Consider the following 27,805-nt stretch of genomic DNA (forward strand, 5'->3'; position numbering starts at 1 on the left):
TAGGCTGAAAATGAAATTGTAAAAATGTGGATATATGATGGAATCGAAAAACTGTATTTTTGTTGTCAGGACGCAGGAGACAATGAATTCACAAAACTTACAACCAAATCTTATATCCTCTCATGAATGCTGTACAAGTGTTGCATGTTATATACGTGATGATGTACGCAAAAATGAATTTTCACTCTAAAAGGTGATCGATCGCCCACTTTTGCTCAAGCCAAACTCAACTCTATGAACCAACGGACTTCAATATCTCGGATGCAACAACCAGAGCTCAAGCCTTCGAGGCACGTTACTTGTACAAAGGAGAGCACATACCGACGCATAGAGCAGCGTAGCTCATTCCTTCTCAGCTATCACTACAAAGACATCCTTCAGTGACCATACTTTTCTCTCGTCTTTGGCAGGAGGATTGATCACAGCTTTCTCGGTGTCAGCCAGGCGGTATCCAATCAGAATCTCTCTTCTTTGACGAGCGCGTAATAAAATCTCATAGAAACTCAATTCTTCACCTTCCTCAATGTATAAGTTTGCTGCTCTTATGTGCAACTCATTGCCCTGTAAGAAATGAAAGCTTCTTGTTATTTTATTTGCAAAGGAACATAAAACATAAGTTCCACTGAGAAACGGGATGGGATGCGCCACATTGATTTCACAAGCAGAAACCTACCTCTTCAGCAAAAAGTTCTTCCAATACATCATTTATCTGGCGATCTTCTGCAACCATGGCCAGTGCCATGCTGACAAGCTCGTTTGACAGAACATAATCACTGATTTTTGACATTGATAGTAGGTTCTTGGTCCTCGGATCAAGTATCTCACTGATAATAACCGACTTATCCGAAGCCTGCTGCATTTCCCCAATCCATGAGCCTTGCGAGAAGCTACCTCTATGGGTCTGGTATGCCATAGCTTCTCTGTATGGAAGGCGCTTTGCCTGCAAACCCAGATCAGAAATTTAGTTTAGTTTCATCTCAAAAGCCATTTTTGCTTTCAAGTAGGTCCAAAAGAAAACAAATATATGTTTTGATCTCATCATTATCCTATATATCTTCTCTACACAAATTGAGCTCATATGCACAACACAACCGCTTACAGTGGTAGCTCGATTTATCAATTTTAGTTATCCATGCGTCTCTTTTTATCCTTTTCCAAAGAAAAGGTCCACGAGGTACCAAGTTTTTTTCATTAAAAAAAAGCAAAAGAAAGCCAAAAGCAGGTCATAGGAGTAGTAGATATGAGTAAATGAGTTTAAGGACAAAGGTAAAGTGGCCTTTGTAGTAGATATTGTAATACCAGCTGCATAGCTTAAATCCTAGCTGCTTATCAAAGGCAAAATATTGAGCATAGTTCAAGAGGGTATTAAGACCAACAGAAATATTTTTGAGGATTGTGCATTGGAAATCGTGTTCATTACGAGTGTGACCAGACTTCAGAAGTAATCCAACAAATAGTAGCAAAAGACAGTTTGCTAAGCGCCAAATCTGTGATTTGAAAAATATATCATGAAGAAATCGCAATCAAAATTCACACAATATCAACAAGGGAACATGGAAAATAAATGAAGAGTCGGTGTAATTTTCATAGGTCACATGACAACTACATTGAAGATCCCCTATCCAATATGCTACCTGAATGTCACGTATTAGCAGTAGTGTGGCAAGAGATCTGGAATCAGCCTGAATTGCAGAATCTTCTACTGATTCATCAGCCAAAATCAATATCTGCAGGGTAGAAACAACAATGATAACTACAAACTTTAGGAAGAAACATAGTTTGCAGCAGTGAACAATGATCAGTTGCTGAAGAAAGCAATGGTATTGTAATTATAACATGTCAATTGTCAGTACATAATTTCTGAAGATGTACGCGAAGGTAAATGCAGCTTACTGAATCAAATGATTCCAATGGAAGACTTTCTAGGTGGCGCCGTATGACAGCATTTCCTTCGCGATGGACAAGTATGATGTTCATCAAACGGTCAATCTCAAGGCCACCATCTGTAAGCTTTCTCTCCCTTTCATTCTCAGGAACCTCATTGAACATCCATAACTCAGACCCATGTGCTAGAGAAGCATCCAGTACCTTAAACAAACCCACACGAGTTTTTTTGTGATAGCGGAAAGTGTTAATCTAGTAAATTTAAATGGATGTATTAACAACAATAGATGAGATTAAAATTTGATTATATTTTCACTGAAGGACTGTAGTCACATGATGGGAAGTTTATTAGAACAGCAAATAGCCAGTTGCCTCCCTAGAAATTTCAACTTTTCTGGAGAAGTTCTGAAGGCATTCTCTACCGTTATCATATCTTCCATATCTCTCCGCCAACCGCAAAGAAGAATCCGCTCAAAAGACTTTTGAATTAGTTCATGCTCCGGTAAATTTCCTCCCGGAACCTGCAGCATTCAGTTGAAGAAGAAAAGAAATTAGGAGCTTCTATAAACAGGGCTTACCACAATCATATCATCAATGTCTCTCCTCCATCCACAAAGTAGAATCTTCTGAGGCTTCCTTGCTAGTGGGGTAACGAGTAGGAATTTGGCATCTTTGACCTGAATAATAAAATTAATTGTGTGTCTGTAAGTTTGATCCATGGTATGCCCCACTGACTTGAATTCCATGGTAGGAACTGGTCCTAAACCATGCCTTTCAACAGTTGCCAGCCTACCATTCCACTTTACGTTCTTCATTATTAGGTCAGCTTTAATGTGATATACCACTATGAAATAAAAGCTCCCCAGATTGTCATTCTCATTACAAGAAATTGAGGAATATAGGAATTCCTGGAAGTAATCTGATTCGAAAAGAGTATATTGTTGTTATATCTATTGGGCAAAGCAGGAATTTAACTGGAACTACTGAAGTTAACTAGATAGCAGAAGTCCTAGCAGTTCTTTGCTTCCAGAAAGGTTTCGATAATCATTTGATACAATGATTGTGGGTTTTAATATCCATAGCGCAATATGGAACTGGTAACACAGTTGAGAAAAGCATATCCATAGGCCTGAAGCATGTAGCTGAGGTGTGGCTTATCAGATAAGATGCTTGTACGAGTCCAGTCATTATTCAAGTTTTAGCTATCGTGACATACTTTCATTCTCCCATGAACCAGTAACAATATGGAGCATGTGAAGACTATAATGCAAATGCTACCAGATGGTACCCATGCTGAAGGAAGGAAAAGGAAAGCAGCATAGTGCCCACATCGAAGGAAAGAGAAATGCTACATTAATCAATGGACCTTTTCAGTAGATGCAGAAAATACAAATAGAGTAGTGCTAAGAGAATCTCATGGATTCCAGGTTAGAATTCACATCCGATTATAAAGTTTTCGAAGAGCCACTTAATTATTTATGAGTTTAGAGTGTATAATTAGCTTAAATAATGATGGCTTTCTCTTTAATTCTGAAAAATGATGACATTATCGTTAGGTAAAAGAACAACAAATTTGACTATCAGCTAGATTCTCTTACGACAGAATAGTTCATAGGAAGCCACCGAGAAAAATACACTTAAAATATTAGCAAAGAAAAGAAAAGAGAAATACCATTGGCAGATCTGATGGAGAATATGTGTCATCATCCTCTGCAATAACAAGAATCTCATCCCCTTCTTGCAGAACATAAGAATCGTCAGGATTCAGAATAATCTTTCCACCACTAGATGCTACCTTCACCCCACAAGGAATGGCCTCCTTAAAGCTTATCAAAACATCCTCAAATTGCATTCCATCCAGCTGTGGCCATCTTTTAATATAGAACTCACAATTTTCAAACCCGAGAATGTCTTCCCATATCTGCACTGCGGTTTACAGAAGGTAATAAGATAAAATTGGAAAAGTAGAGCTAAATATTAACTATGTAGAAGTGCCAGGGAGTCGCATTTAACAATCAATACATGATGTTGAAAGCAGCAATTTTTCTGTTTAATGATACAAACAAGAAGTAATGTAGAAGGTGACCTGTGCGAGCCCTGGCTGCCGAGCACATTGAATCATCAGCCTTCCAATTACATCATGTGCCACAACAGTTTCAACAAGGTCCCCTCCAACGAGTTTAACAAGAACTTCATTATCCAGATCACTTAATTCAACCACTATGTGAGCCTGCAATCCTTCCTTAACTCCTGTAAGGCTTAGAACTGTCCTTAACGCACGAGCATCACTCTACATGGATCATAAAGCTCAAATGTTAGCAAAATTACAAACTAAATAAATAAAATTACATTGTTTTATTGTTGGGGTGCACTCATTCTCCATTTGACTAACCTGGTCAGCATTTCCATCTTCAGCAAGGACAACTATTGCTCGAGCCTTAGAAACAGAAACCTGTGGAACATCTTCCAGTTAGTTTGCTCATTAAAATTATAATGTTAGACCAGCCATAAGATACACACTAACAAACACAACATTTACAAGTAAATACATGGATCATATACATTAAATAGTCAGATGTGTAGTCATAAATCAAAAGCAACTTAAATTAAATAAGTAAATTTCTAGCATCTGAGATTAAGTTTGAAATAGAGAACTGTCATGGAACAATACGCATTAAAATATAGATATTGTAAGAGCATACCTTTTTTAGGTCAGCTAATATTAAAGGGCTTCCACTTCTGCATATGACAGATGTTCCTCTAAAGTCAAACTCCATTTTACCAATGTCAAGCTCCATTTCTTCTTTGTCGTGCTCTGCCATCACAACCACGGTTCCTCCACCCAAACTCTCATTAGCTATGGCAAGTTGATTTAAAAGTGATCCCTGAAAACAAAATATGTGTCCATTACAATCAATAAAACCAAAATTCTTCACACAAACTCTCATTAACCATGGTAAGTTGATTTGAAAGTGATCACTGGAAATGAAATTCGATAAAAAAAAAAAAAATCAATTTAGTAGTTTTAATACAAATTTAGAACCATGTTTGAATGAAACGACTGTGCTTTAAAATGATTGAAGACATTCTACAGAAGAATGACCAGGAGCATGAACGTGAGTGGTTTCCTCTTCAGTTTAGGGCACACAATACGAGAGCTTACCAACTTATCACTCCACCCAAGTATAAGAGTATGATCCCGCTCAACAACTTCGCTTCTACCCTTTCTCAGAGAGTCGAACTTCTCAGAAATCGCATCAGAAACTAGTCCAAGCATCATAGCAAATATAAGCATCCCACCAAAACTAATGGATACAGACACTAGTCTAGAACCAAAGCCTTCAGAATTAGCATGATTTCCTGAGTCTGCTATGTATGTCCATGATAACCAAAGGGAATCAGCTAAACTGTCATCAGTCACACCAAACAGTGCTAATCCACCAAGACATATTAACAGCAAAGTAGCAACTAACAATGCTAGAGGCTTAGCATAAGGGGTAACTGATAAAAAGACATCAACCCTGTATGCTAGCTGCTTGTTCAAGGAAACTTCCTCTGAGTTATTATCAATCTGTCTTCTTGAGCTTGAAATATAATCAACATACTTCAAGAAGAAGAGTGGGAGGACTAGTAACATGATTGAAACAAGTAATGCTGCAATTTTCAGGCTCTTGCTTGGATCAAGAGAAACATCGTGCAGGGTCGAGTTGTATATGTCTGTGGAGTCCAAAAGATTGCATAGTTTGAGTCTAACATTAAGCTTGGAAATTTGACCCTACAGATGATGGTGAAGAAATAAAAATTAGATAGTACAGTAGAGAGCATATGTGAGATTACATAAAGGTAACAGAAAATGCGAACATCTATACTCAAGGATTTGCAATTGACAGAGAATATATACCGGCAATGCAATCACTTCATTGTAGAACTTAGTTTCTTTATAATTCGATTCAAATGGAGTAGTACTTTTTATAAAGAAGCACTATTGATAACTACTAGCATATATATTGTTGACAAAACTCAAGTCAGTTAGTAAGACTCTTCCCCTCCAACCAATTTGTCGGGGTACGATCTAAGGGCAGTAGTAACGTGTAATTTCAAAACAGAAAGGACCTACTAGCCTGTATCCATTAAGGATGAAAAACGACAGTTGGAAAATGCAAGTACAGTTTGTTGTTTGTGTATCTTATTTTGTGTATCTAAGTAACTAATCACAAAAACACATGTTTAACTCCACCAGAATGGTGGACTGTAACATATTGTTTCTTACCGATGGGAGCATATAGACTTTTTTCCATCCAGAGTTCAAACTCTTATAGTCAAATAAAACTGGTTTAAATGGTAGCTTCTTCTTGTACTAACAGCTAAGTAATGGAACAAATCATAATTCAGAACTGTTTTTTTCTGCCTTTAAGTTTTCTATCAAATGCATTAATTGGAACTCTACATTAGAAAATAATAATTCCATATTACCTACAGCAGCATTCTTTGTTTAAGAAATGAGATCAATAGAGACAAATTTACAGGATCATTATAAATCATGCATAAGTTACAAAAAGCACCAGTAGCTGAGTAGCATCATAGTATAGCAAACAGCCAATTATAGAAACGACTATTGTTTCGGTATGTTAATACATTGCGTTGTTCAATTTTGTTAAATTCATGTGAAAGATCCCCATGAAATGATATAACACAGCACAAAATCAAATTGATGCAAATGAGAAACGTGACCTAAACGAACTTGTAGCTGCCATAACTACCTGCAACTGAGTAACCTCTTTGTGCAATGTAAAATTTTTGCTCAACAATGAAGACAACACCGTTGTCACTATCTGCATTGCAAAACATCAACATCAGAAGATAAGAGGACATAAAAAGTAGTACCTCAGCGTATCAGAGTTGTACGTTGCTAAGTACACACGGAGTAGAGAAGAGGACTAACTCACTGAAACAGAAAAGGCAAGCCGCGGTCGAATTCTCAAGCCGCCTCTAAAAAAATTCGAAAATGTCTTCTCCAAATATGCTGATCGAGTCTCCGGAGAAACGGCGTCGTTCGACCTGACAGGCGCTGGCGCGGGGTCGTCTGGACGACCAGCCACCAACCTCGTTGACTTCTGGTAATTGCGAAACTCCGAACTCTGTGGTCTATAGCTCGGAGAGATAGTGGTGAAGGAATTAGAGGCGTCTTCGGTGGAAGACGCCGCGGCGGTGGAGTTGAATTGCTGCGACGGCGGTGGATGGTAGGAAGAGAATCTCCTTCTTCTAGGGGTTCTCCGGATGTTATGCGTGGAGTGGACGAATGAGTATGAAGGGAAAATCCAGTCTCTTGTCGTGGTTGCCGCCGCCGATGAGGTCGATGGCGGCGATCCGTCGGTGTTTGTGGACATGTTTGGAATTCCACGAGACTGCGAAGAGTAATTTGATAACTATAAAATGTTTAGTATTGATTGACCAATAATCCACCAACCTACCTCTTACATCATTCACAATCAGGTAGTTTAAATTTTTTGATACGCTCATTTTGATCTTAAAATTATGACTTCTCTTTTTCTTTTTAAAAGCTTATTACTCCATAATACTATAGGATTTACTAAAAATATTTTTAATCATTTGTTTCTCTGTCTATCTTATTTTACTAAAAAATATAGGATTCCACCACCATTTTTGTGATAAAAAAAATGACTTGTCATGGAATCACACTTTGATTTTCGTGATCAGGATGTCATAGAATTCCATCACCACTTGGAATAGAAAATAACTTGTCATGTATTCATACTTTTATTTTCGTGATCACATGAGTTGCCATTGGATTCCACCACCACTTATGATGGAAAATGATTTGTCATGTAGTCATATTTTGATTTTCGTGATCACAGGAATGTCATTGGATTCCACCACCACTTCTGATAGAAAATAACGTGTCATTTAGTCATTCTTTAATTTTCTTGATCACATGGGATGTCATTGGATTCTTTCACCACTTGTGAGCACATTTCATCTATTCATGTTTTGATTAAAGGGCTTATCACATAAACTAGAAGTTACATAAGCAACGCAATTAAAGGTTACATACTAAACAACGAAAATTAAAGGTTACACACTAAGCAACATAAATTAAAGCTGACATACTAAGCAACGGAAATTGAAGCTGACATACTAAGCAACAGAAGTTGAAAGTTACATACTAAGAAACATACATTAAAAACAGATAAACTACGACCGCTTCCCAAACAGTTCTGCTATTAGATCGCGTTTCAGATCTTCTTCTTCTGGATTTAAGTCCCTCCTAGCCATCAGCGGAGTAAGGATAGTTGCCTTGATGTTCTGTTCCAAAATAACACATTCTCTTTCCCGTGTGACTCTCATTTCACGCGGTGCTGCAGTGAAATCTTTAGGAATTGTATATGATGGTGTTGCACCTTCTTTGCCTTTTCTTTTAGCCTTAGCCTTAGCTTGATCTCTTCCAATAGGTAGTTGCAATGTTGAAGAACGACTCTCAGAAATGGAGTCGATTTGAGGTCCTCCTTCCTCACTAGTCCTCTACCTCTTCCAGCTCCCACGAATTTCTTTAAGACTATCTTCATCTAGCTGGAAACGCGTTGAACCGGTGCTATTCAATTTTAATTTCCACTTGGGATTGTGTCTCATCTCCTCCTCAAACACCTTATGGTGAGTACACTTGCTCTTACCACATAGTTGTTGAGCGGTTTTCTCAATGTCCTCATTAGACTGGTCACTCGTAGCTCGATCATGCGCATGTTTGTATGCACCAATCCACTTTGAGACATTTGTGTTGAATCGTTTGTAGCATTGTCTCAATGACTCCGAACTTCTTTGTTAGCTCATTCTTGGATTTTCTTTTCTTGTTTGCTCATACATATCAAGAACATTGTGTCATAAATTGGCACTAGTTTGGTTGGTGCCAATAATTGCATTTGTGCTCAGTAAACACTAAGCAAACATTAATGCCATGTCTTCTTGCTCACTCCAACCATAAGGATTGTTTGAAGCACTCGTGTTGGTTAGTGATTTGTCTTGACTTGAATGTTGGTTTTAAAATGAACTTTGAAATTGATCAGAATTCAGAATATCATCAAAGCTAGGGAAATATTCTTGGGAAGGATTGAAATTGTGGGAAGGATTGAAGTTTTGGGAATGATTGAAATATGGAGAACCGGAGAATATATTAAACTCATCATCCTCCATAGTTAGCAACAAAGGAAACTAAAAAATATGAAATTATATCAAATAAGAAGGATTATAGGAGGAGAAAATATGATACTAATTTTTTATGCAAAACTATAGCAAATGTGGTCTCTATCTATAGGGGGTGAAAAATTATGAATTTTGGTATAATTTTATAATTTTTTAATATATATTAAAGATATATAATTTTTAAAAAACATACTATATATCAACCAATGAGATTGTGCCAAATGGTTGGCACAATCTCTGTAATGCCTCGCTTTTTCGAACCGTAATTTTCGGGTTATAAAATTTTCGCATTAAATGCTTTTGATGCTATGGAGTATGCGGATTAATTGATGAGTGATTTAATTGCATGATTTCTTTGTGACCTAATTGCGATTTGGAGTTGAGATTGATTGAATAGTCAAATATGTTGAATATATGACGTGACTGTTGAATAGTCAAAGATGTGGAATATATGACGTGGCCGTTGAAAGGTCAATGTGTTGAGAATATGAGGGGTGAAATTTATTGTGAAATGATCATATGAATAATTGATGCGGGGTGAAATTTATTGTGACGAATTATTTTCCCAAGGGATGAGTGAGATTAAATAGGATTTTCATAAATATCCTACACTTTTATTTGGAATTTTCGACCCTTATTATTATTGGAGAAGAAATCTTATTTTTCTTGGATTTAATTATTTGCTTGGGATAATCATCCAAATTAAATCCAAAGTTCAAATACTCTCTAATTCCTCTATGGAATTTTCGAACCCCACCTTGTTATATGGAGATCTTCGAAAATCCCCTTATTTAGGGAAGAAGGAATTATTTATTATATTATTTGATCCCTTATTTATTCTCTTTCATGAATAAATATAAATTATTCTAGCATATCTTACCATATCTAAGAGGATCTTGTCATATCCTATTTAAATTAGGATTTGAATTTAAATCCTAGGCAAAAATCGCCTACTCCATAATTATTTGGGAGGATTTATTATTTTATTCTGCTCCGTGATATTTTATTCTACTCCGTAAAATATCCAAATAAAATCATAGACATAGGCTAATTAAATAGCCTAGAATTCGAAAATCCCCTTATTTCTCTCAAATTACACGCCAACTTCTACTATCAAATCTCTCCAAATCTTCTCAAATCTTTAATTTATTTAATTAAAGATATTATATCTTGCACTCTATAAATAAGAGAGAAACCTAACCCTAGAAATAAAATCACACGCCCCCTCTCTCTTGAAGAAAAACGCCTCCCCACTTCTCCACTTCTTCTTCAACTTGTTTTCTACTTTATTCAAGACCTCTTCATTCTTTACCAAGAATTGAAGTTGAAATTCAAGAATTGTTGAAGAATCAAGGCTATTACTTTGTTCTACCGTTCGTTCTATCAAGAAAAGGTACTTTTATATCAATCTTTTCTCATCTAACCGATTAATCGGTGTTCTTGAACCCTCATGCATATAGATCGAGTGAAAAGGGGAAAACAATTGATGAATGGGATGCATATGTGTGTGTGCGTGTCTCGGTGTGCGTGCATGTGTGTTGTGTGTGCGCGTGTGATGTGTGTGGTGAAACACTCATGCGTGACACGTTTTGATGATAGATCTGAAGTTGTTGTGCGAATAAAAAGTGATACGATAATCATACCTTGATTTTGAATAGTGATATTAAAACGAATTAATGGGAAAAGGGAAACGTTGGGAACATGCATGATTTTTGAATCAATGATGGAGACTGATTTGTGATACACATAATCTAAAGGTGATAATTCGCGCTCTCAGCGTGATAGCAAGGAGAAGAGAATACTTGCGAGCTAAGCCGTCGAGGTGGGCTTTTCTTTTAAAATAAGGACATCGTCCTAAATCTTTATTGATGATAATGAGATCTGTATTATCATGCCTTGATTTGTTTTGTCGTGCCTATCCCTTGTGTCTATGCCACTATTGATTTAATCGAATTCGGATCCTTGTAGAGCCGCAAACTCTACTTGGGTTAGTGTACACCAATGTTAGACCGAGTGCCAGCGTACGGGTTGGCCGGTCTAGTGACCTGGATTGCGGCCGCATTCCTTGTCCTGTAGAATGAGGATATGGTAAACGTCGATGTGAAAAATGGTCGCACGACCGTGATTATGGTAAAGGATATATTTTGGTGCCTCGGGCATTTCTAAAGATAAAACCCCGATGGACACTTAAAAATGGCATGATAATTACTATGTTTGATAAAAATGTTTTCGGCATGAGTCCACTGAGTATGTTTATAGTACTCAGCCCTGCATGTGTTTTTCCTATGTGCAGGTTGAGCGGTGACGAGCGGTTGGTGGTGTTGAGCAGAATAATTGAATAATTTGATCACTTTGAAACTCCGAGTGTAGTTGTGTCTTCATACATAGCTCCACCCTTCTCTTGGTTGCTTCCGCTGAAACATGAAACATACTATCGTTCGTTTGAGATTGAAACTACTTCATTTTTGTTGGATTGTTGAGACATGATGTTTTTGAATTATCTTAACGACCTTGTCGTTTTGAATATTAATTGTGATAGCCCTTTCTTATTGAACTTCATTGCTAAGCCGTTACTCTTATCATTTTGTTCATTAAATACTTTGGATAAATTCCTTTAAATGAAACCCTAGCCTACGATCTTTGATGCATTTAAGTCCGCCTAGTTAACGATCGTCGCATTTATTATAACCTAGAAGGGCGGGTCGTTACAATCTCATTGGTTGAATGGTGAAATGAATTGGAAGACCGTTCAGTCTTCGTAAGGAGTAAAAAAGCACCGATAAACTTAGTCTAAAGGTCAAACAGTGCATTTATAGTAGAAACTTTAAGAAATCTAGTTCACTAATATAATACTCCCTCTGTCCCTCAATAATTGTCCACTTTAGTTCCGTCACGGGTTTTAAGAAACGTAAAGGAAAGTGGATTGAAAAAGTTAGTGGAATAAGGGTCCCACTTTAATGTACTCCCTCTGTCCCACTAGAAATGAAACGTTTTCCTTTTTGCATTGTCCCATTAAAAATGAAACGTTTCTTAAAATAAAAATAACTTTATCTCTACTTTTCCCTCTCTCTTACTTTACTCTCTCTTCTTTAACTCACAAAACAACACTACATAAAATCCTGTGCCGAAAAGCAAACGTTTCATATTTATTGGGACGGGGGGAGTATTAGTTTTATAATAGAGTAAAGGCCAAAATTAGTCCTGAACATATGCCCATTTTACGATTTTGGTCATAGACTTTATCTTTTGAATTTTTGGATCCCGAACATTTCAACTCATATCACAATCGGTCCTACACTAAATGTTCCGTCAATTGCTAACAGTCAACGGAATTAATCCCTATTTTGACCAACTTAAACATGTTAATTCAATCCACGATAATCGCATAGACACTCACAAATACAGAAACACATACAAATAGCTAGTAACAGAGACTCAAAACTCGGCAAAATGTAACTCTCCTCCAAAAACCTATAACAAAATGCAATTGATTGAATATTATCCAAATATGCAATAACCGCATCGAGAAAAAAACGAAAATGCAATTCACCTTTCCGGATCCTGCCATCGTGACGACGCCGCCACAAGCTTTGTCGGAGGAGGCGAGGCGGATGTGCGAGTCGACATTCTGGAAAAACGATTGAATGGAGTTGGCGCTGGAGGCGTCGAGTTTGAGGAAGGATTTTCGGAGGCCGGATAATTGAGTGAGCTGGCTGGTGACGGTGTCGGCAAGAGAGGTGGAGATAACCGCCATTTTTGGGTGTTGGTACGTGGACTGTGGCTGAGTGAACTCAATATTATCTCTCTTACTTAACTCACTTAATTAGTGAGTTAAAAATCATAATTAACATGTTTAAGTTGGTCAAAATCGGGATTAAATTTCGTTGACTGTTAGCAATTGACAAAACAGTTAGTGTAGGACCGATTGTGGTCTGAGTTGAAATGTTCGAGATGCAAAAATTCAAAAGATAAAATCTATGACCAAAATCGTAAAATGAGAATATGTTCAGGACCAATTTTGGCATTTACTCTTTATAATAAAATGTGAGTGAAATGAGTTAGTTGAATGTGGGGTCAACTTACTGTTTATGGCAAAAAAGTGAAAGTGAACAATTAATGAGGGACAGATGTAAATGACAAAAGTGGACAATTAATGGTGGACATAGGGAATACTTTATTTATCCCACTAGAATATGCACTCTTTCTTTTTTAACCCATCTTACAAGTTTATGTACTTTTCTAATTTTAGAAATTCATTTATCTCTATTGAGTATTCATTCTCCACTAATAATATTTTAATTATTTTATCAATTATGCATTAAAAGTCGCGTCCAACCAAAAAATGCGTACTCTTATGGGACAGTAGTTTGTTCAAAGAAAGTAGTACTACTAGTTAAAAGCGCACGTCCTTTTTACCTATCAAATTTTGTAGTAGTTTATGATCAATTTCTACTACTCTGTCTTTGAAAGATAAATTTTTGAAACAATACAAACAATTGGTAAAAATAATAGAGAAAAATTGATAAAGTTAAAGAGAGGAAAAAAAGTGAGTTAAAAAAATAGATAAAGGAAGAGAAAAAAAAAAAAGAGTGAAAATAATATCAATGGACTTTGATCCACTTTCTAAAGTAAAATTTTCAAAAGGAACAGATCCAAAAAATATATAAAAATAGAAATCGTTTTGATTTTAAGAAATGGAGGTAATAATCTAACTCCTCAATTCACGTACAAATTCAAAGGACTACTACAATGAGATGTATTGATATCCTTTTTCTATCTTTTGTTTTATTGTTCTTTTCGATCTTAACCCCATGATTTTGTGATCTAATGGCCTAGATTCATGCTTCTATTATTAATAAAATTATTATTTTAATTCATAAAAGGGCAGATTTGGTATGAGAAATTAAGTCAGTTTCTTCCATTATTGACGTTATATATTGTTCCTAAATTCAAGGCTCCCATGATTTGATTTCCTTAATTAATTATCTTAATCTAAACTACATCTTTCTACAATTAAATTTTTATAGCATATTATAATTAAATAGCACGTAAATCGCTGAATTGAAATCGTAGCAAATATTAATTTTTGAAATATACTACATACTTTGTTTAATTTAGCCGTCCATCATCAAAATTCGTTTTTGAATTTTTATAATTAAGTTTGCTGGTGAACAATTTAAGAAAGATTTTATTATTATTATTATTATTATTATTATTATTATTAAAATTATTATTTTGATTAATAATAATTATTATAATAATAATTATTATTATTATAATATTAGCAACCCATGGGGCTAGGTTATAGCACCACCACATGAATTAAATTTTATTTTGTAATGCGTTTAAGATTTGGTATAGTAAATAATGTACCAATAGTATCTAATAATGTGCACGGATCAGTGAATAATGTACAGATTGAAGAGAATAATGTTGAAAGAAAATTGAATTCATGCGTTTTGGGTTTAGCAATCCATATGGCTAGGTTGTAGTACCCACTCACAAACGGAACCATCACAGGAGTTTGAATCATTCCCCTTGGGTTTAGCAACCTATGGGGCTAGGTTATAGCACCACCACATGAATTAAATTTAATTTTTTAATGCGTTTAAGATTTGGTATAATAAATAATGTACACGGATCAGTGAATAATGTACAGATTGAAGAGAATAATGTTGAAAGGAAATTGAATTAATGCCCTTTAGGTTTAGCAATCCATGGGCTAGGTTGTAGTACCAACTCACAAATGGAACCATCACAAAGGGCAGAGAGTTTAAATCATTCCCCTTGGGTTTAGTAACCCATGGGGTTAGGTTATAGCACCATCACATGAATTATATTTCATTTTTTTAATGTGTTTAAGATTTGGTTCAGTAAATACCAATAGTATCTAATAATGTACATTTGGATCAGTGAATAATGTATAGATTGAAGAGAATAATATTGAAAGGAAATTGAATAATGTACAGATTGAAGAGAATAATGCTGAAAGGAAATTGAATTCAAACCATCCAAAGTGCTTTACATCATTATAAATCTAGACAAAATCCTACAAATTTATTTCAGATCAGTTGGACACCTCATGAAGTACATGTTGTTGTCTTTCTTGTTTCGACTAGGTGCTGCAACATCTTCGGCTAGCACTTTATTAGCCTTCTTATGTGCAGCCAACATTTGTCGAAACTGATGCGCATATGCAAGGGGAATGACCTCATCAAAGTCGTCATCGTATTCTAATCTTGCAAATGCTAAATAAATGTACAGCCATGACGCATATTCCATAAAAAAACGAGCCATCTTGAATGTTAAATTACAACAAAACAGAATAATGTAACAAAGCAGTGACGAATAATGTGATAAATGCATGCATAATTTAACAGTGAATAAAGTACATAAATGCCTTGTAATCTAGTCTGAACTAATAAAAACTAGTTGTTTAAACAATGTATCTAATACAGTAGTGCATCAGTAAAAAATAATGTAGAGCATATCTAGTAGATAATGTAAAATTTTGCCTAGTTAATGTATATAATGTGTACCTCAATATGCAACTGTCAGTAAAAATGAATACATATAATGTACATATTTATGAGTATAATGTACCATATAATATAACAAATAATTAGTGTCGTACATTATTTTTAACATAATGTACATATTTATGAGTATAATGTATCACATTTTTTGTAATCATACAATGTGTCAAATAGTGTCCATTCCATAAAAAATGTAAAACACATATTACATGGTGTAAACTAAGAGTTTAGATGATAATGTAAGATTTACCATATAATAATGTAATACTGTGTCTGACTATAATGTTACTGCACAGTGGATTTCTAAAAGTTGCGTACTTTTAAAGATCATAATGTATTAGTGCTGATCAGTAATGTAATACTATCATAGAACATAATGTACACAACATTTCAGTACTAAGGAAGATAGATTACATTATAAGAAGATATCCGTGCATAATGTAATACTATACATCAATAATGTACTACGAAATATACGTGCATAATGTAATATTATACATCAATAATGTACTACGAAATATACGTGCATAATGTAATATTATACATCAATAATTCATTACTGAGACCATAGTATAACAAGCAGTAATTAAAAACAACATAGTGCAGTAATGTAACAAATTCTTTCAACAGAGCAATTTCTATTACATGATGTATCAATAGCAAACATATAATGTATTTAACATGACAAAATTTCAACAAAATCTCAAGCATACATGATAAGGCTAATTTCATGCATCGGTAATGTGCGAAAAAAATGTTATAATTTGTTGGGTCTAACACGTTTCCTAAGCCAGGTGTGTGAAGAAAATTGCTAGATCAAGGAAGTTATGAAGGAGATGGTCTAGCAGGAGAATGGAACGAAATGAGCAGGAATTACGAGGAAATTGGCGTGATAAAGGAAGTCTACAGCTGAGGGCAACAAAGTCATTATCTATACCTCGCTGGGCCCACTAAAACGCCTATAAATAGAGAAGAGCATGCAGCGCAATGGAGATAGTCTTCCACTCTTCTTAGCTCATACATTTTTCACACACTTGGGGATGGTTCTGGGGTAATTGTGATCGGGAGGGTACTTTCTGAAAGATTTCGTGCTTGGCAACACCGTCCTAATGAGGGCGAAGATACAATTACTTTTAATTTCAATTGTTTTTGCTAGTTTCCACCGTCGAACTTCACTTTTGGGAGTCGACTTTGATGTTGATAATGTTTTACTGCTTTACCGTTCATGGATCTGCGTTGAGCTGTTTAATTTTAAGTTATTTTGCATAGATCTCTCTGTTGTTAGCGTAATTCTTCAATTGCTATGTCGATCTCTGTTTATCTCGTTGTTAAGGTGTTTGATGTGGAATTTGGTGACAGATCTGTGGTTGTTTGAGTATTCGGAGTTCTTATTTGTGAAATCTGACGTGATGGAGAGTTTCTTCTGTTTGGAGTTCATGTCGGACGCTTGGATCGGAGTGAATTTAGCGTCTGAGGTTGGATTTGGTGTGTGGAAAGACAGTAGTTCGATAGATTTGTTTTATTTCTTCTTGGTTTCTATTTCACTTCGTCTAGGGTATGCAGATCTGCTAAGTTCTTCGTTTATTATGCATAAATTTGATTTCAAGTCAGTAGCTCTGTTTTTGTTTTGCTCATGCTGGTTTTCTTAAGAAGTTTTATGCAAATTCGGTTGTAGAAGACGATGTCACTGTCAGTTAGTACGAGAGTTAGTTATTCTGCCAACTTTTCAGTCGTACCTTGCTTTTTTTAGACATGGTCCCCACCGTAGATTTATTTCCTAGGTCTAGCTGTTAGGTTAAGTTTTTTTTAGGTTCCCAAGTCAAGTTAATTCTAATTTTCCTCAACCCAAGAAAATGCGTGGCAGCAGCCAACACCAAAAACACACCCAAATCCTTGATTATGAGTCTTACGCATCCTTCTCTGTGGGATCGATCCCTACTTCCTATAATAGATTTAGTAAAGTGGTTGAGGGTTTTTGAAAGGAAAAGTGCTTTGTGTGTCCGATGACCGGGATTCCTCGCGACCCACGAGTTCCTAGACCGAGTGATCTAGTGGACTTGCTGGATCTAGGGAACCTGTTATTTTCTTATTTGAACCGCCTTAGCACAAATTAAACCCTTTCAATACAATAATTCAGATTGAAAAATGTCAGAACATTTTGAACTGCTAGTGTATACCGAAATATATTGTACCTAATTAATGTGTTTTGAGAAGAACCGTATATGAGAAATACCGAACACTAAAGAACATAAACCAATTTCTCAGCAGCAAAACAAAAATCAATGTTCGTACAACCAATTTCTCATAACAATGCATATTAATAACACATCATCAATAGTGTAACAAGCTTAAGCACGTAATGAACAATGCATAGCAATAATGAACAGAGCAACCTCAAGAATGAATAGAACGACCATAAATTTTCAAAAAACGGACCTTTTTAAAATATTGTCGGTCAAAAAAATTACCAGAATGTGTAAAACGCCGGTCGATTGTTTGCCTTTGTTAGCCAAATCTCAACTTTAATGATTTCGATAATGAAATCTAATTCTAGATTTGAATTAATTCAACCACAACATATAGACTATAAAGTGGAGATAGATTACCAACCTCCATCCATGCTTTTCTTGTGCTGAAGAAGATGTTGAATCCACTTTGATGATTCTCCTCTCCTTGACCTCAAGCCTTCTATGATTCTTTTAATGGATAAAGAATCAAAAACTTGTATATAAGTGTATATATATATATGTGCGTATGTACTGTGACTTTTCTGAGTATATAACTCGTTCTGGATTATGTTTTAATGAATGCGAGCACACATGTATTTATAGGTGCTGCATGCCTCTTCACGAAAAGTGGTGCCACTTCATTTCTATCATGCCATGCACTAACCGCTATGGATACGTTGATTCATCCATAATAACTACCATGCGGTTAAACTTTCTGTATTATACAAATACATGTATATTAACTGCTTCTCACCAACAAATATGTCGGTTGGTAAATGAGAATTAGTTTACTAATAAACTAATTAACATTTCCACACCATTCCACCGTGACACACATTCACTTTAATATTCAAATGTGTGTATACCAATTTCACACGTCCAATACGTACATGTAACACATATCTATGTGCATAATTAATTGCATGTATATATACACACTATTCTTTCATATAATATATATATATATATATATATATATTAATATCATAATTTAGAGATAGGAGAGGAGGGTTATCAATACACCCGATTCTAATTCTTTTATCGAAACCGATCCATCACGGTGTCATCTTTAATATTAGAATCCCTTTTAACTTTTAATATTATGAACTTGAACTTTAATTTAAACCAATAGATACATAGGTCATATAAGAATATAAATATTCTTACAGCCTTTTGTAGAAAACTTCGATCAATTGTTTGCTCGGTCTCGCAAAAAACACCGCAAACCGATGTGATATACAGAGAGGACGGATTAGTGTAGATTTCACTCCTTCTTTAGGGCGATAACGACAGAGCAATCGGTTTTTCTATGCAGATTTGGGGCGGCTAGGGTTTTGGTGGAGAGAAGAATTGGGGGAGGCGTTTGTGATGAGAGAGAGAGGAACTAGAATACCAATAATTGTTCCAAAAATCACGCTTAATTATGATTTGCAGCCATTATATTTTAGCTTTTATACCCTCATAATGCACAAAATAGGACCAATAATGTAACACGGGATCAATTACTTGATTTTGATCTTAACCGTTAATCTAATAGATAATATTAAGAAGGAAATAGACACTAAGGGGTCAATAGGACCATAATGCTCTTCCTACTACAATACCAAAAAGTTACTACTACAATATTACTGATATTCCCCGTCTCAATTGAGTTGACATAAAACTTTTGGCTACAAAAATTAAAAAATTAAGTTGAAAAATATAACAGAAGAATAAAATATATTTGATTTTTTACTTAAAAAAAAAAAGAGAAACGACTTAACTGTACTAAAAAAAAAAAAAAAGGCCGACTCAGTTTAGTTAATACGAACTATTTCAGAAGTTTTAAGAACATGTTTTGGAATTTCGATGAAGGTCCGAGAAACGAAGCAAAAGGCCCAACCCAATAAACTATGCACGACATCGCTGAAACAACATTTCCGATCCCATCATTTTATGCTGATTGTTCCAGTACTCTCTTGAAGAACCCTAGCTTACGGGTTTAGAACTACCTCTGAATCGAGGTAATTATTGTGCGATTGCATCATCTTAGTGTTCATCAGCTTCTATCTACTTCATAATTACCTACTTCGCCCGGTTAGCATTGTCCATAATGTTGCTCTGCGTCCTTCCTCTTTTCGGGTCTTTTACTTGATGCTAGTTAAGATGGAGAAATTTCGATGATCGTTTTATATTTTTGTCTTAGTTGGTCATGAATTCTTTTCTAATGCCGATTTGCGTTGTGCTGACTGCTGAGTGTAAATGTGGAATTTAAATTTATAATTTCCATTGGAGGTTTGATTTTATGTGTTGTAGATGTGACTAGTTATTTGATTTGGTAGTGTTGGATTGCTTTCAGTAGATTCTTTTTTTCCACTGAAAAGTGTGGCTTGTGAGAATGTCTTCCTATGTTGAACTTCATGAGAATATCTTTGAAGGTGTGGTTTTGATTTTGATTAAGGAATACATATAAAATCAATTGGATGCTTTGTGTGTGAGAACTCAATGCTTTCTGATTACTTGCACTAGTAGATTTGTTCATATATTTGTATCGTGCTCTTCGATCCTGGCTGTTAGGCGTTAGCCGCTTTGCAAAATAGACACTTGCTCTACCAGTCCAGCAAATTTCACATTTCCTTGTTATTATTTGATTATATACCTAGTCTGACTTGATGACATTCTTAATTCTACATCCATGCAGTGCTGAAGTTGCCGACTATTGTTGTCTTATTATTCAATATCTTAGTAAGAGTGAACGTAAAAGAATATGCAAGTCGAAAGTGCTCTATCCGTGGTTGGTCCAAAGCCAACAGAGTTGTCTACTTTCACACACAGCTTCGGGCCACCTGGGGCAGGACCCAATGGGAAACAGCGGACGTCAAGCTTAGAAGCACCTATTATGTTGCTGGCTGGGCATCAGAGTGCAGTCTACTCAATGAAGTTTAACCCTGCTGGGACTGTCATTGCATCTGGTTCGCATGACAGGGATATCTTTCTGTGGAATGTGCATGGTGATTGCAAAAACTTTATGGTCTTGAGAGGGCACAAGAATGCTGTGTTGGATGTTCAGTGGAATACTGATGGTTCGCAGATAATATCAACAAGTCCTGATAAAACTTTAAGGGCATGGGACGTGGAGACAGGAAAACAGATTAAGAAGATGGTAGGGCACTTGTTTGTTGTGAACTCTTGCTGTCCTGCTCGGAGGGGGCCACCTCTTATTGTGAGTGGGTCAGATGATGGAACTGCAAAACTTTGGGACATGCGTCAAAGGGGTTCCATTCAGAGTTTTCCAGACAAATACCAGATTACAGCGGTCAGTTTCTCTGATGCATCAGATAAGATTTACACTGGTGGCATTGACAATGATGTTAAGGTTTGGGATTTACGAAGAACTGATCCTGTTATGAAGCTTCAAGGACATCAAGATATGATTACTGGTATGCAGCTCAGTCCAGACGGCTCTTACCTTCTCACAAACAGCATGGACTGCTCTCTTCGAATATGGGATATGCGACCATATGCCCCCCAAAATCGCTGTGTGAAGATTCTTGAAGGGCATCAACACAATTTTGAGAAGAACCTGCTGAGGTGTAGCTGGTCGCCTGATGGAAGCAAAGTCACTGCTGGTAGTAGCGACTGCATGGTTTACGTATGGGACACTACTTCAAGACGCATATTATACAAGCTTCCAGGCCATACTGGGTCAGTGAATGAATGTGTCTTTCATCCCAATGAACCTATAATCGGGTCTTGCAGCAGCGACAAGCAGATATATCTTGGTGAAATTTAGCCCAATTAGTACTTTATCCAATGTCATCCTATAATTGAGAAAGTGACAGTCATCGCTAGGACCTATTATGTAAGGACTGTGGATTCATTCTAGGATTATGATATGTCTTGGTTTCTGTAGGTTAGTGTTTTGAAGAAGATGTTACGCCATGCCAAAATGCCAGTCTCTTTTAACATATACTCCTAATTTGCCAAAATTCACAAGTACTTTGCTATCTTTGTTTGGTTCTGATTTGTCATCCTGATGTAAGGTGATCTGATCTGCATTTATTTCAAATTGTTTAAACTTAGAAGTATAATAGTTGCGTGTAATTTTGCTTGCTGGCTTGAAGAATAGTACCGCTTGTGAGATGTTAATTAGTTGCTATCTTGTGAATCACCAAGCAGCTTTCAACACATCATTGGATTGTAAATAATCTTTGAACATATATATTACTCTCCATATGCATATTATGATAAGAATAAAAGAGAAATAAAAGTAAAGGTTCATGCAAACAACCAACTATTGCATTGTATACTCCAACCGTTCTAAGAAATGTCAAGTATCCATAGTAATTCTCCTAGGTAAAGAATGACAATAGGCTGCAAAAAGAGCTGCTCCAGGAGTAGACCAACAATAGAAGGAACAACTGTAACTCATTTCCAGCATCTATCTCTAACTGGGTTTTGACCTCGACAACAGACCCTTCGAAGCAGGAATTAGAGGAACTTCCTCGTCTATCACAACCTCTAAATGAGACCCACTCCTTCCGTTCTTTCCTCCCATACCGCTGTTTGAGGAGTTATCGTCCAGACCATACAGATTGGAAGACCTCAGATCCTGTAAAAACATGGAGCACAAAATTTGTTTGTTGATCAAGAGGTTGATTTTTTTCTCCTTCAAACGAAATTAGAAGTAAAAGTCATTTGTTCAAGAGTGATGTGAAAGACCATGGGAGATTTTAAAAGGGATTGTTTTAACTAAGAAGAACTTCTACCTTTGCTGCTCGTTCACTATCTCCGGAAGTTTGGGATGACCTAACATCATTGGCCTTCAAGTAATTGTACATGACAACACCACATAGAGCTGTAGAAACAATGATAAGTCTTTGAGTTGACTACTTTCAGAGAAATACAAACTTAATGTGGAATCAGATTTGTACCAACAGCATAACCGATGATATTTAGTTTTGTGATTGCCGACTCCGGGAAAATGACAGTTGAAAGGGCAATAAGAATCCAGTCTTTTAGAACGCCAGCAACTCGAATAGTAACAGCACCAGTTCTACCAATTACCAGGAAGATTGAGAAATTCAAAGCCAACGCACAAAGTGCATTTGAGAAGAATATCCAGAAATTGAACCGGATCTGTGATACTTCAATCCCGGGCATCTCCAACAGGTACCATGGTACAAACAGGAACACAAAACTGCAAAGAAAATGGGAAGGAAATCTCTCAAGTATTATCCATGTCAATACACAAAATCAAAGCTAAATTTCATGTACCAATGGTTGCGGACTAAGAAATAACACTAGTATAGCCTTCTCTTATAAAATGGAAGATTTAAAGCCTATAAGCTGAGAAATATATATGAACTTTATGGGCAAATGGTAAAACAAACATACTTTCGAAAGTTACTACTGAGAATATATCAATTTGCATGAGAAGAGTTAAAATGCAGATATTTGGTAGGCAGATGGAGAATAATCCCATCACAAAGCTTTTAAGGAAACATGAGAGCCAAGCATCATACTCCAAGATTTGTTTTCCTAAATCATGATTCTCATTTTTTCAGAAACTACACCCTAATATGGAATATTGAAAAGCCCCCCAAGCATATAGCATAGTTGAACTTAAGATCACGATGTCCATAAAAATGAAATTAATTCCCATCACACGTCTAGATATGACATTAGAGATACCAAAATCCAGCTCATCAAAGGTCATAAATTACATGAAGTTTGGACAGTGCATAAAGATGTTTAGTTGAGAAGTGAATTCATTTCACAACTACTTTCCTTAACAAAGTTTGTACAATTTCACTCTCATAATGGATCAGTGCAGGATTTTATTATGCAAGAAGCAGTGCATACACTTTCCTCCATTGATTACTCAAGAGTTCAGGAATATGAAATGATGTGGAAATTTTCATGAATGCGAGGTTGTACCTGCATGGAGCAATGTAATATAAGCTTGTGATTGGATTGAGTGTTAGGCCCTTCTTTTGGAGCAGAACTTGGGTAAGAACCAATCTAAGAGCTTCAGCAAATATTCCTGTAACTTGATAAACTGTGCCCACTACATTGAAATGAATTTCCCCATATGATGATATCACAACTCCAAAACTGACCAATAGCATGTTCAGAAATAAATCGCATCTTAATTTGTCAGTTCCACAAAGAACAGCCATGAGGAAAGTGGCAACTGGCACTGCCATCACGTATAAGGATAAAAAAATTAATCAGTCAACTTTCTGTGGCTAACAATTGACATAAGAGGCCAAATGAAAATATGTAAACATACTCAAGGCTTTGAGCATCTGAATGAAGGCAACAGATATGAATAAGTAGGCTGTATTTCCAAACCTGTACAAGAGTATATCATCAAATTAAAAATAGAAAAGAACATGGCTCATAAAATATAGTTTGACATACAAGTCGGTGAAGTGCCACCCAAGATGAGAACAGCTTTCATAAATGACAGTTTTATAACATCTAATATACGATAATGAGGTGAACACATTAGATCTAGTGCAGATGATACAGTTTACCACTCATCCACACTATCATTTATCTCTTTGGTAGATTTTTCTGATATAAGTGTGCTGCCTGGAAAAACTACGAGTTGAGGGTAAGAAACAAAGGTGTTACAATATCTTTAACATTAATTCTTATCATGAACTATAAAAAACAAAGGTATTTCAATCTCTTCAAAATTTATTTTCATGTATTAAAATAAATAAACTGAATTGAGTGAAAAGCTGAACTACACTATTCAAAAGCAAACAATATGTCGATGTTAACATCCTGATCCATCCTTGCAAGGGCTGTTAAAAGTGATGGTAATATTTAACAAGGTAGGCCCCAGTTTATTAAAGAAAAAAAAAAGTCAAGTCATGATAACCCTAAGTAGTCAATTTTGAAGTCTCCTATCAATAGGTGGTTCACAATTACTGCACAATAGGTAGCATGTCTCCTATGTAAGCATACAAAACCGTGAAAGCAAGCAAAGATCTTCCATTCTTTGAAAATCATCACGCACCATAGACTTGCAGCAAAGAAGGCACTAATAGGAATTACACATGTCGCATATCTGCAAATACCAAAGCCATGATCAGACTATATGCTATATGCAGTAACTAAGAATGAGGGGAACATGTCTTACATTTCAAATGTCATCTTCACAGGTGATACAACCTGAAAAAGAGGGGGGAGTAAAAGACATTGAATCAAGAAAATAAATCAATAATATGATATATTTCAAAATGATAAATGAAGGAAATCACTGAAGAAAAAATAGCACTGCCACAATTCAATTTGATGTACAAAAAATGGTTGCAAAAAATTAAAAAAATAAATAAATAAAGAAATCAAACATATTTTTCTTTAATAAGAGCAATCCACGGAACTGTAATGCCACAATTCAATTTGATGTAAACCAAAGCTTCCCAAATTGAATCTAAAGTATGAATTGGCTGTTTGGCTAGAATACAGCCAACCTAATATATCAAATTACAAGGTTTTAAGAGCCAAAAACTCCAATATGTACATATTGGATGGGAGTGGCCCATGGGCAGTATGCTAGCTAGTATGAAAGGAAAAAGACCAGCAAGGAAGCGCAACATATGTTCAAGTTCAGGATTTGAAAAATGCACGGCTGGACAGCTATACTAGAACATTGCTTGGTCTCGATAATAATAGGCATAGTACTTCCTGATGAACGAATTGTAAATTTAAAATTCTCTAGCTAAAGGAATGACACTAACAAGTCCAATTAGATAAACTCATGGAGTTCATAATTTATTTGTCTGTTCAATATGGCTTTTGCTGTTGACACAGATAGCTCAATAAAAATGTTGTGAAATGAAAACAGCAATAATAGTAATATGAAAGAAGTTCCATAACAATATGTACCTTAAGAACACGGATCAGAACGAATGCCACAAAAGCCGAAAAGCCCATGTGAATCATCGTAAGTGTTATCGGCAATGGGAAATTGAAATACTTTGGTGAGAGAACCCACTACAAACACGAAAAAAGTAAGAGGGGATAAATGTGAGGTCATGAATATCATAAAATCAGACCCAACAGATCATAAATTTATACATCGTGCATATATAACAAAATAACTACCACTTGTGCCATGTATTTTAAATATTTGAATATTTGTCAATTTGATAAAAGACTCTCGCAACATTTGAGAGTCAGTCCTCTATCATGTAAACAGACTTTTTTTCTTTCAATTTTTGTACATGCCGCTGCATCTGCAAAAAACTGGATATTTTTTTCTTGTCTGTCTTAGTTAGGAGGTCACTTTGCTCGTTAGCTATTTAGAAACAAACATTGCATATATCAAGGAAACACACAAAGTTCAGGCACCATATACTAATGCACACCGCATAACATTCAGAAGATAACACAAGAGAATCTTATTTCATTTTACTTTTTATTCTGTATCATGACTGTTATCCAAACATAATCCCATACGAACAAGAGGTCTGTCTGGCTGCATAGCACTAAAATTCTAACTGCGAGTCTTATACTCCATATAGTAAGTTAAGGTACCATCAGCTACACACAACACAAACATGTAAAGCTACCGCTAGGACATTTCCCAAAAATACCTACATCAAGGAAAACCGCATAAACACATACAAAAGAACACGAACACCAACATTTCCCAAAAATACCTACATCAAGGAAAACCGCATAAACACATACAAAAGAACACGAACACCAGTTAACCATATCGATCATGTAATCATATTGGCCATTAAGCAAGAAGTACATACCTTGTTATACAGAATAACTCCTGAGGATAGAGTTATATATACTAAGAGATACAGGTAGGTCAGCAGAAGGTGTTTGCTGATCATTGTGCCAAATTTTGTCCCTTTAAATCTATGCACTCATGCCCCAGATATAACGTCCTTGTTTCTGTCACTACTAAAACTAACTAAACTAGTTATTTTACAGCAAATCAACTGATGCTATATTTGGCAGAGGTGCTCTCATTCATTCCCTGGATATGTGACAAAAAACGCTTTTCCCGGGAAAGTAGCTAATGCTGCAACTCCAACAGCCCCTCGAATCTAGAAAAGGTACCAAAATCAAACGCATGATCAGAATCCATTAATCCATCGCAAGGTTCAACATCGAAAGGAAAATTAACCCCGAGACACATTCTCAAATGAATTACAGTCCACTATAATCATACTTAATCAATAATTAGATAATTAATCTACAATTTTCGGAAAATATACCAAGATTGGCAGCTACAGGATGGCATTGCGAAGAAACATTACGACAAACACGTAGCGGGCAGAGTCGAAATGGGCATATTAGTAAATCAGTAGAATTTGTGAAAAGATCGAACCTGGATAGTGAAATTAGAGCTGCAACTTCAACTGGGCCTCCGTAAAGCCAGTCGATTTGAGTTGGGTCTAAGGGAAATTCGGTGATGACGATACAAATTCCTATTGGGTCTTCGGGAAAAAAAAGTAGAAAAATGTCGCTAGTCGGTCAAGGAAGTTACAACTCTCGCAGCTAACAATGGATTTAGGATCTGCAGTTTTTGTGCAATATGTTGGAGAATTTAGTGAGGAAGATGTGATAACAGTGAATGAATCTTGGTGGTGATGAATCAGAGAAGAAAAAACTCTTCAGATCTCGGTGATTCGCTAATCAGTAATTGCTGATGTGTGTGTTTTATTTATTTTCAGCTATTTTACAACTTTACTAGAAATGGCTCTTGAAGCTTTATTTTTGTCGTATCTGATTAAATTGATAAGAAATTTACAAATACTAATTACTATATGAATATAAATTAGATATATAGTAATTTTATTAGGATGCCATATTTGAATGTCAATTTATATTATACGTAATTAAGTTAAGCTGACTCATGAATTTATATTAAATGTACTAATGATTTAAGGTTTCTTTCAAATCTCAGTGTTACAAAATCCCACC

General features: G+C 35.8%; 3 protein-coding genes across 4 annotated transcripts; 1 reads left to right on the top strand and 2 right to left on the bottom strand.

The window, feature by feature from the left end:
* Positions 1-5: 5 nt before the first annotated feature.
* LOC125219598 (ion channel CASTOR-like) lies at positions 6-7,348 on the bottom strand. 2 transcript variants are annotated; one of them, XM_048121617.2, is made up of 12 exons: positions 6,831-7,348; positions 6,645-6,716; positions 5,048-5,659; positions 4,587-4,769; positions 4,277-4,336; positions 3,971-4,174; positions 3,557-3,805; positions 2,463-2,561; positions 1,894-2,088; positions 1,635-1,727; positions 674-940; positions 6-561 (listed from the first exon to the last, which is right to left on the bottom strand). In XM_048121617.2, the coding sequence occupies exons 1-12, from the start codon at positions 7,269-7,271 to the stop codon at positions 343-345; spliced, it is 2,694 nt and encodes an 897-aa protein (XP_047977574.1). In that variant the 5' UTR covers positions 7,272-7,348; the 3' UTR covers positions 6-342. The 2 variants fall into 2 exon arrangements, with proteins under 2 accessions (XP_047977574.1, XP_047977573.1); XM_048121616.2 differs by lacking the exon at positions 2,463-2,561 and adding an exon at positions 2,307-2,405 and having other exon boundaries at positions 6,831-7,346.
* A 12,362-nt stretch (positions 7,349-19,710) lies between these two features.
* Positions 19,711-21,851, top strand: LOC125220367 (uncharacterized). Its single transcript, XM_048122536.2, has 2 exons — positions 19,711-19,866; positions 20,544-21,851. The coding sequence occupies exon 2, from the start codon at positions 20,610-20,612 to the stop codon at positions 21,633-21,635; it is 1,026 nt and encodes a 341-aa protein (XP_047978493.1). The 5' UTR covers positions 19,711-19,866; positions 20,544-20,609; the 3' UTR covers positions 21,636-21,851.
* A 268-nt stretch (positions 21,852-22,119) lies between these two features.
* On the bottom strand, positions 22,120-27,535 carry LOC125220366 (putative sugar phosphate/phosphate translocator At3g17430). The gene is made up of 10 exons (XM_048122535.2): positions 27,210-27,535; positions 26,626-26,925; positions 25,748-25,855; positions 24,999-25,030; positions 24,876-24,926; positions 24,138-24,199; positions 23,783-24,044; positions 22,777-23,042; positions 22,612-22,700; positions 22,120-22,454 (listed from the first exon to the last, which is right to left on the bottom strand). The coding sequence occupies exons 2-10, from the start codon at positions 26,707-26,709 to the stop codon at positions 22,290-22,292; spliced, it is 1,119 nt and encodes a 372-aa protein (XP_047978492.1). The 5' UTR covers positions 26,710-26,925; positions 27,210-27,535; the 3' UTR covers positions 22,120-22,289.
* Between the last annotated feature and the right edge of the window lie 270 nt (positions 27,536-27,805).

Source organism: Salvia hispanica, chromosome 1 (genome assembly GCF_029641045.1).
Source record: "Salvia hispanica isolate PSC_SH4W2 chromosome 1, Shi_PSC_v1, whole genome shotgun sequence".
Taxonomy (NCBI): domain Eukaryota; kingdom Viridiplantae; phylum Streptophyta; class Magnoliopsida; order Lamiales; family Lamiaceae; genus Salvia; species Salvia hispanica.

Coding starts and splice junctions, on each gene's coding strand:
- LOC125219598 (XM_048121617.2), bottom strand. CDS start 7,271: ATGTCCACAAACACCGACGGATCGCCGCCATCGACCTCATCGGCGGCG. Junction 2,562..3,556: donor CTCCATCAGATCTGCCAATG/GTATTTCTCTTT, acceptor TTTATTATTCAG/GTCAAAGATGCCAAATTCCT. Junction 1,728..1,893: donor CATTGGAATCATTTGATTCA/GTAAGCTGCATT, acceptor TCTACCCTGCAG/ATATTGATTTTGGCTGATGA.
- LOC125220367 (XM_048122536.2), top strand. CDS start 20,610: ATGCAAGTCGAAAGTGCTCTATCCGTGGTTGGTCCAAAGCCAACAGAG.
- LOC125220366 (XM_048122535.2), bottom strand. CDS start 26,709: ATGATCAGCAAACACCTTCTGCTGACCTACCTGTATCTCTTAGTATAT. Junction 25,031..25,747: donor TTCTGATCCGTGTTCTTAAG/GTACATATTGTT, acceptor CCTCTTTTTCAG/GTTGTATCACCTGTGAAGAT. Junction 22,701..22,776: donor TATCATCGGTTATGCTGTTG/GTACAAATCTGA, acceptor TTGTTTCTACAG/CTCTATGTGGTGTTGTCATG.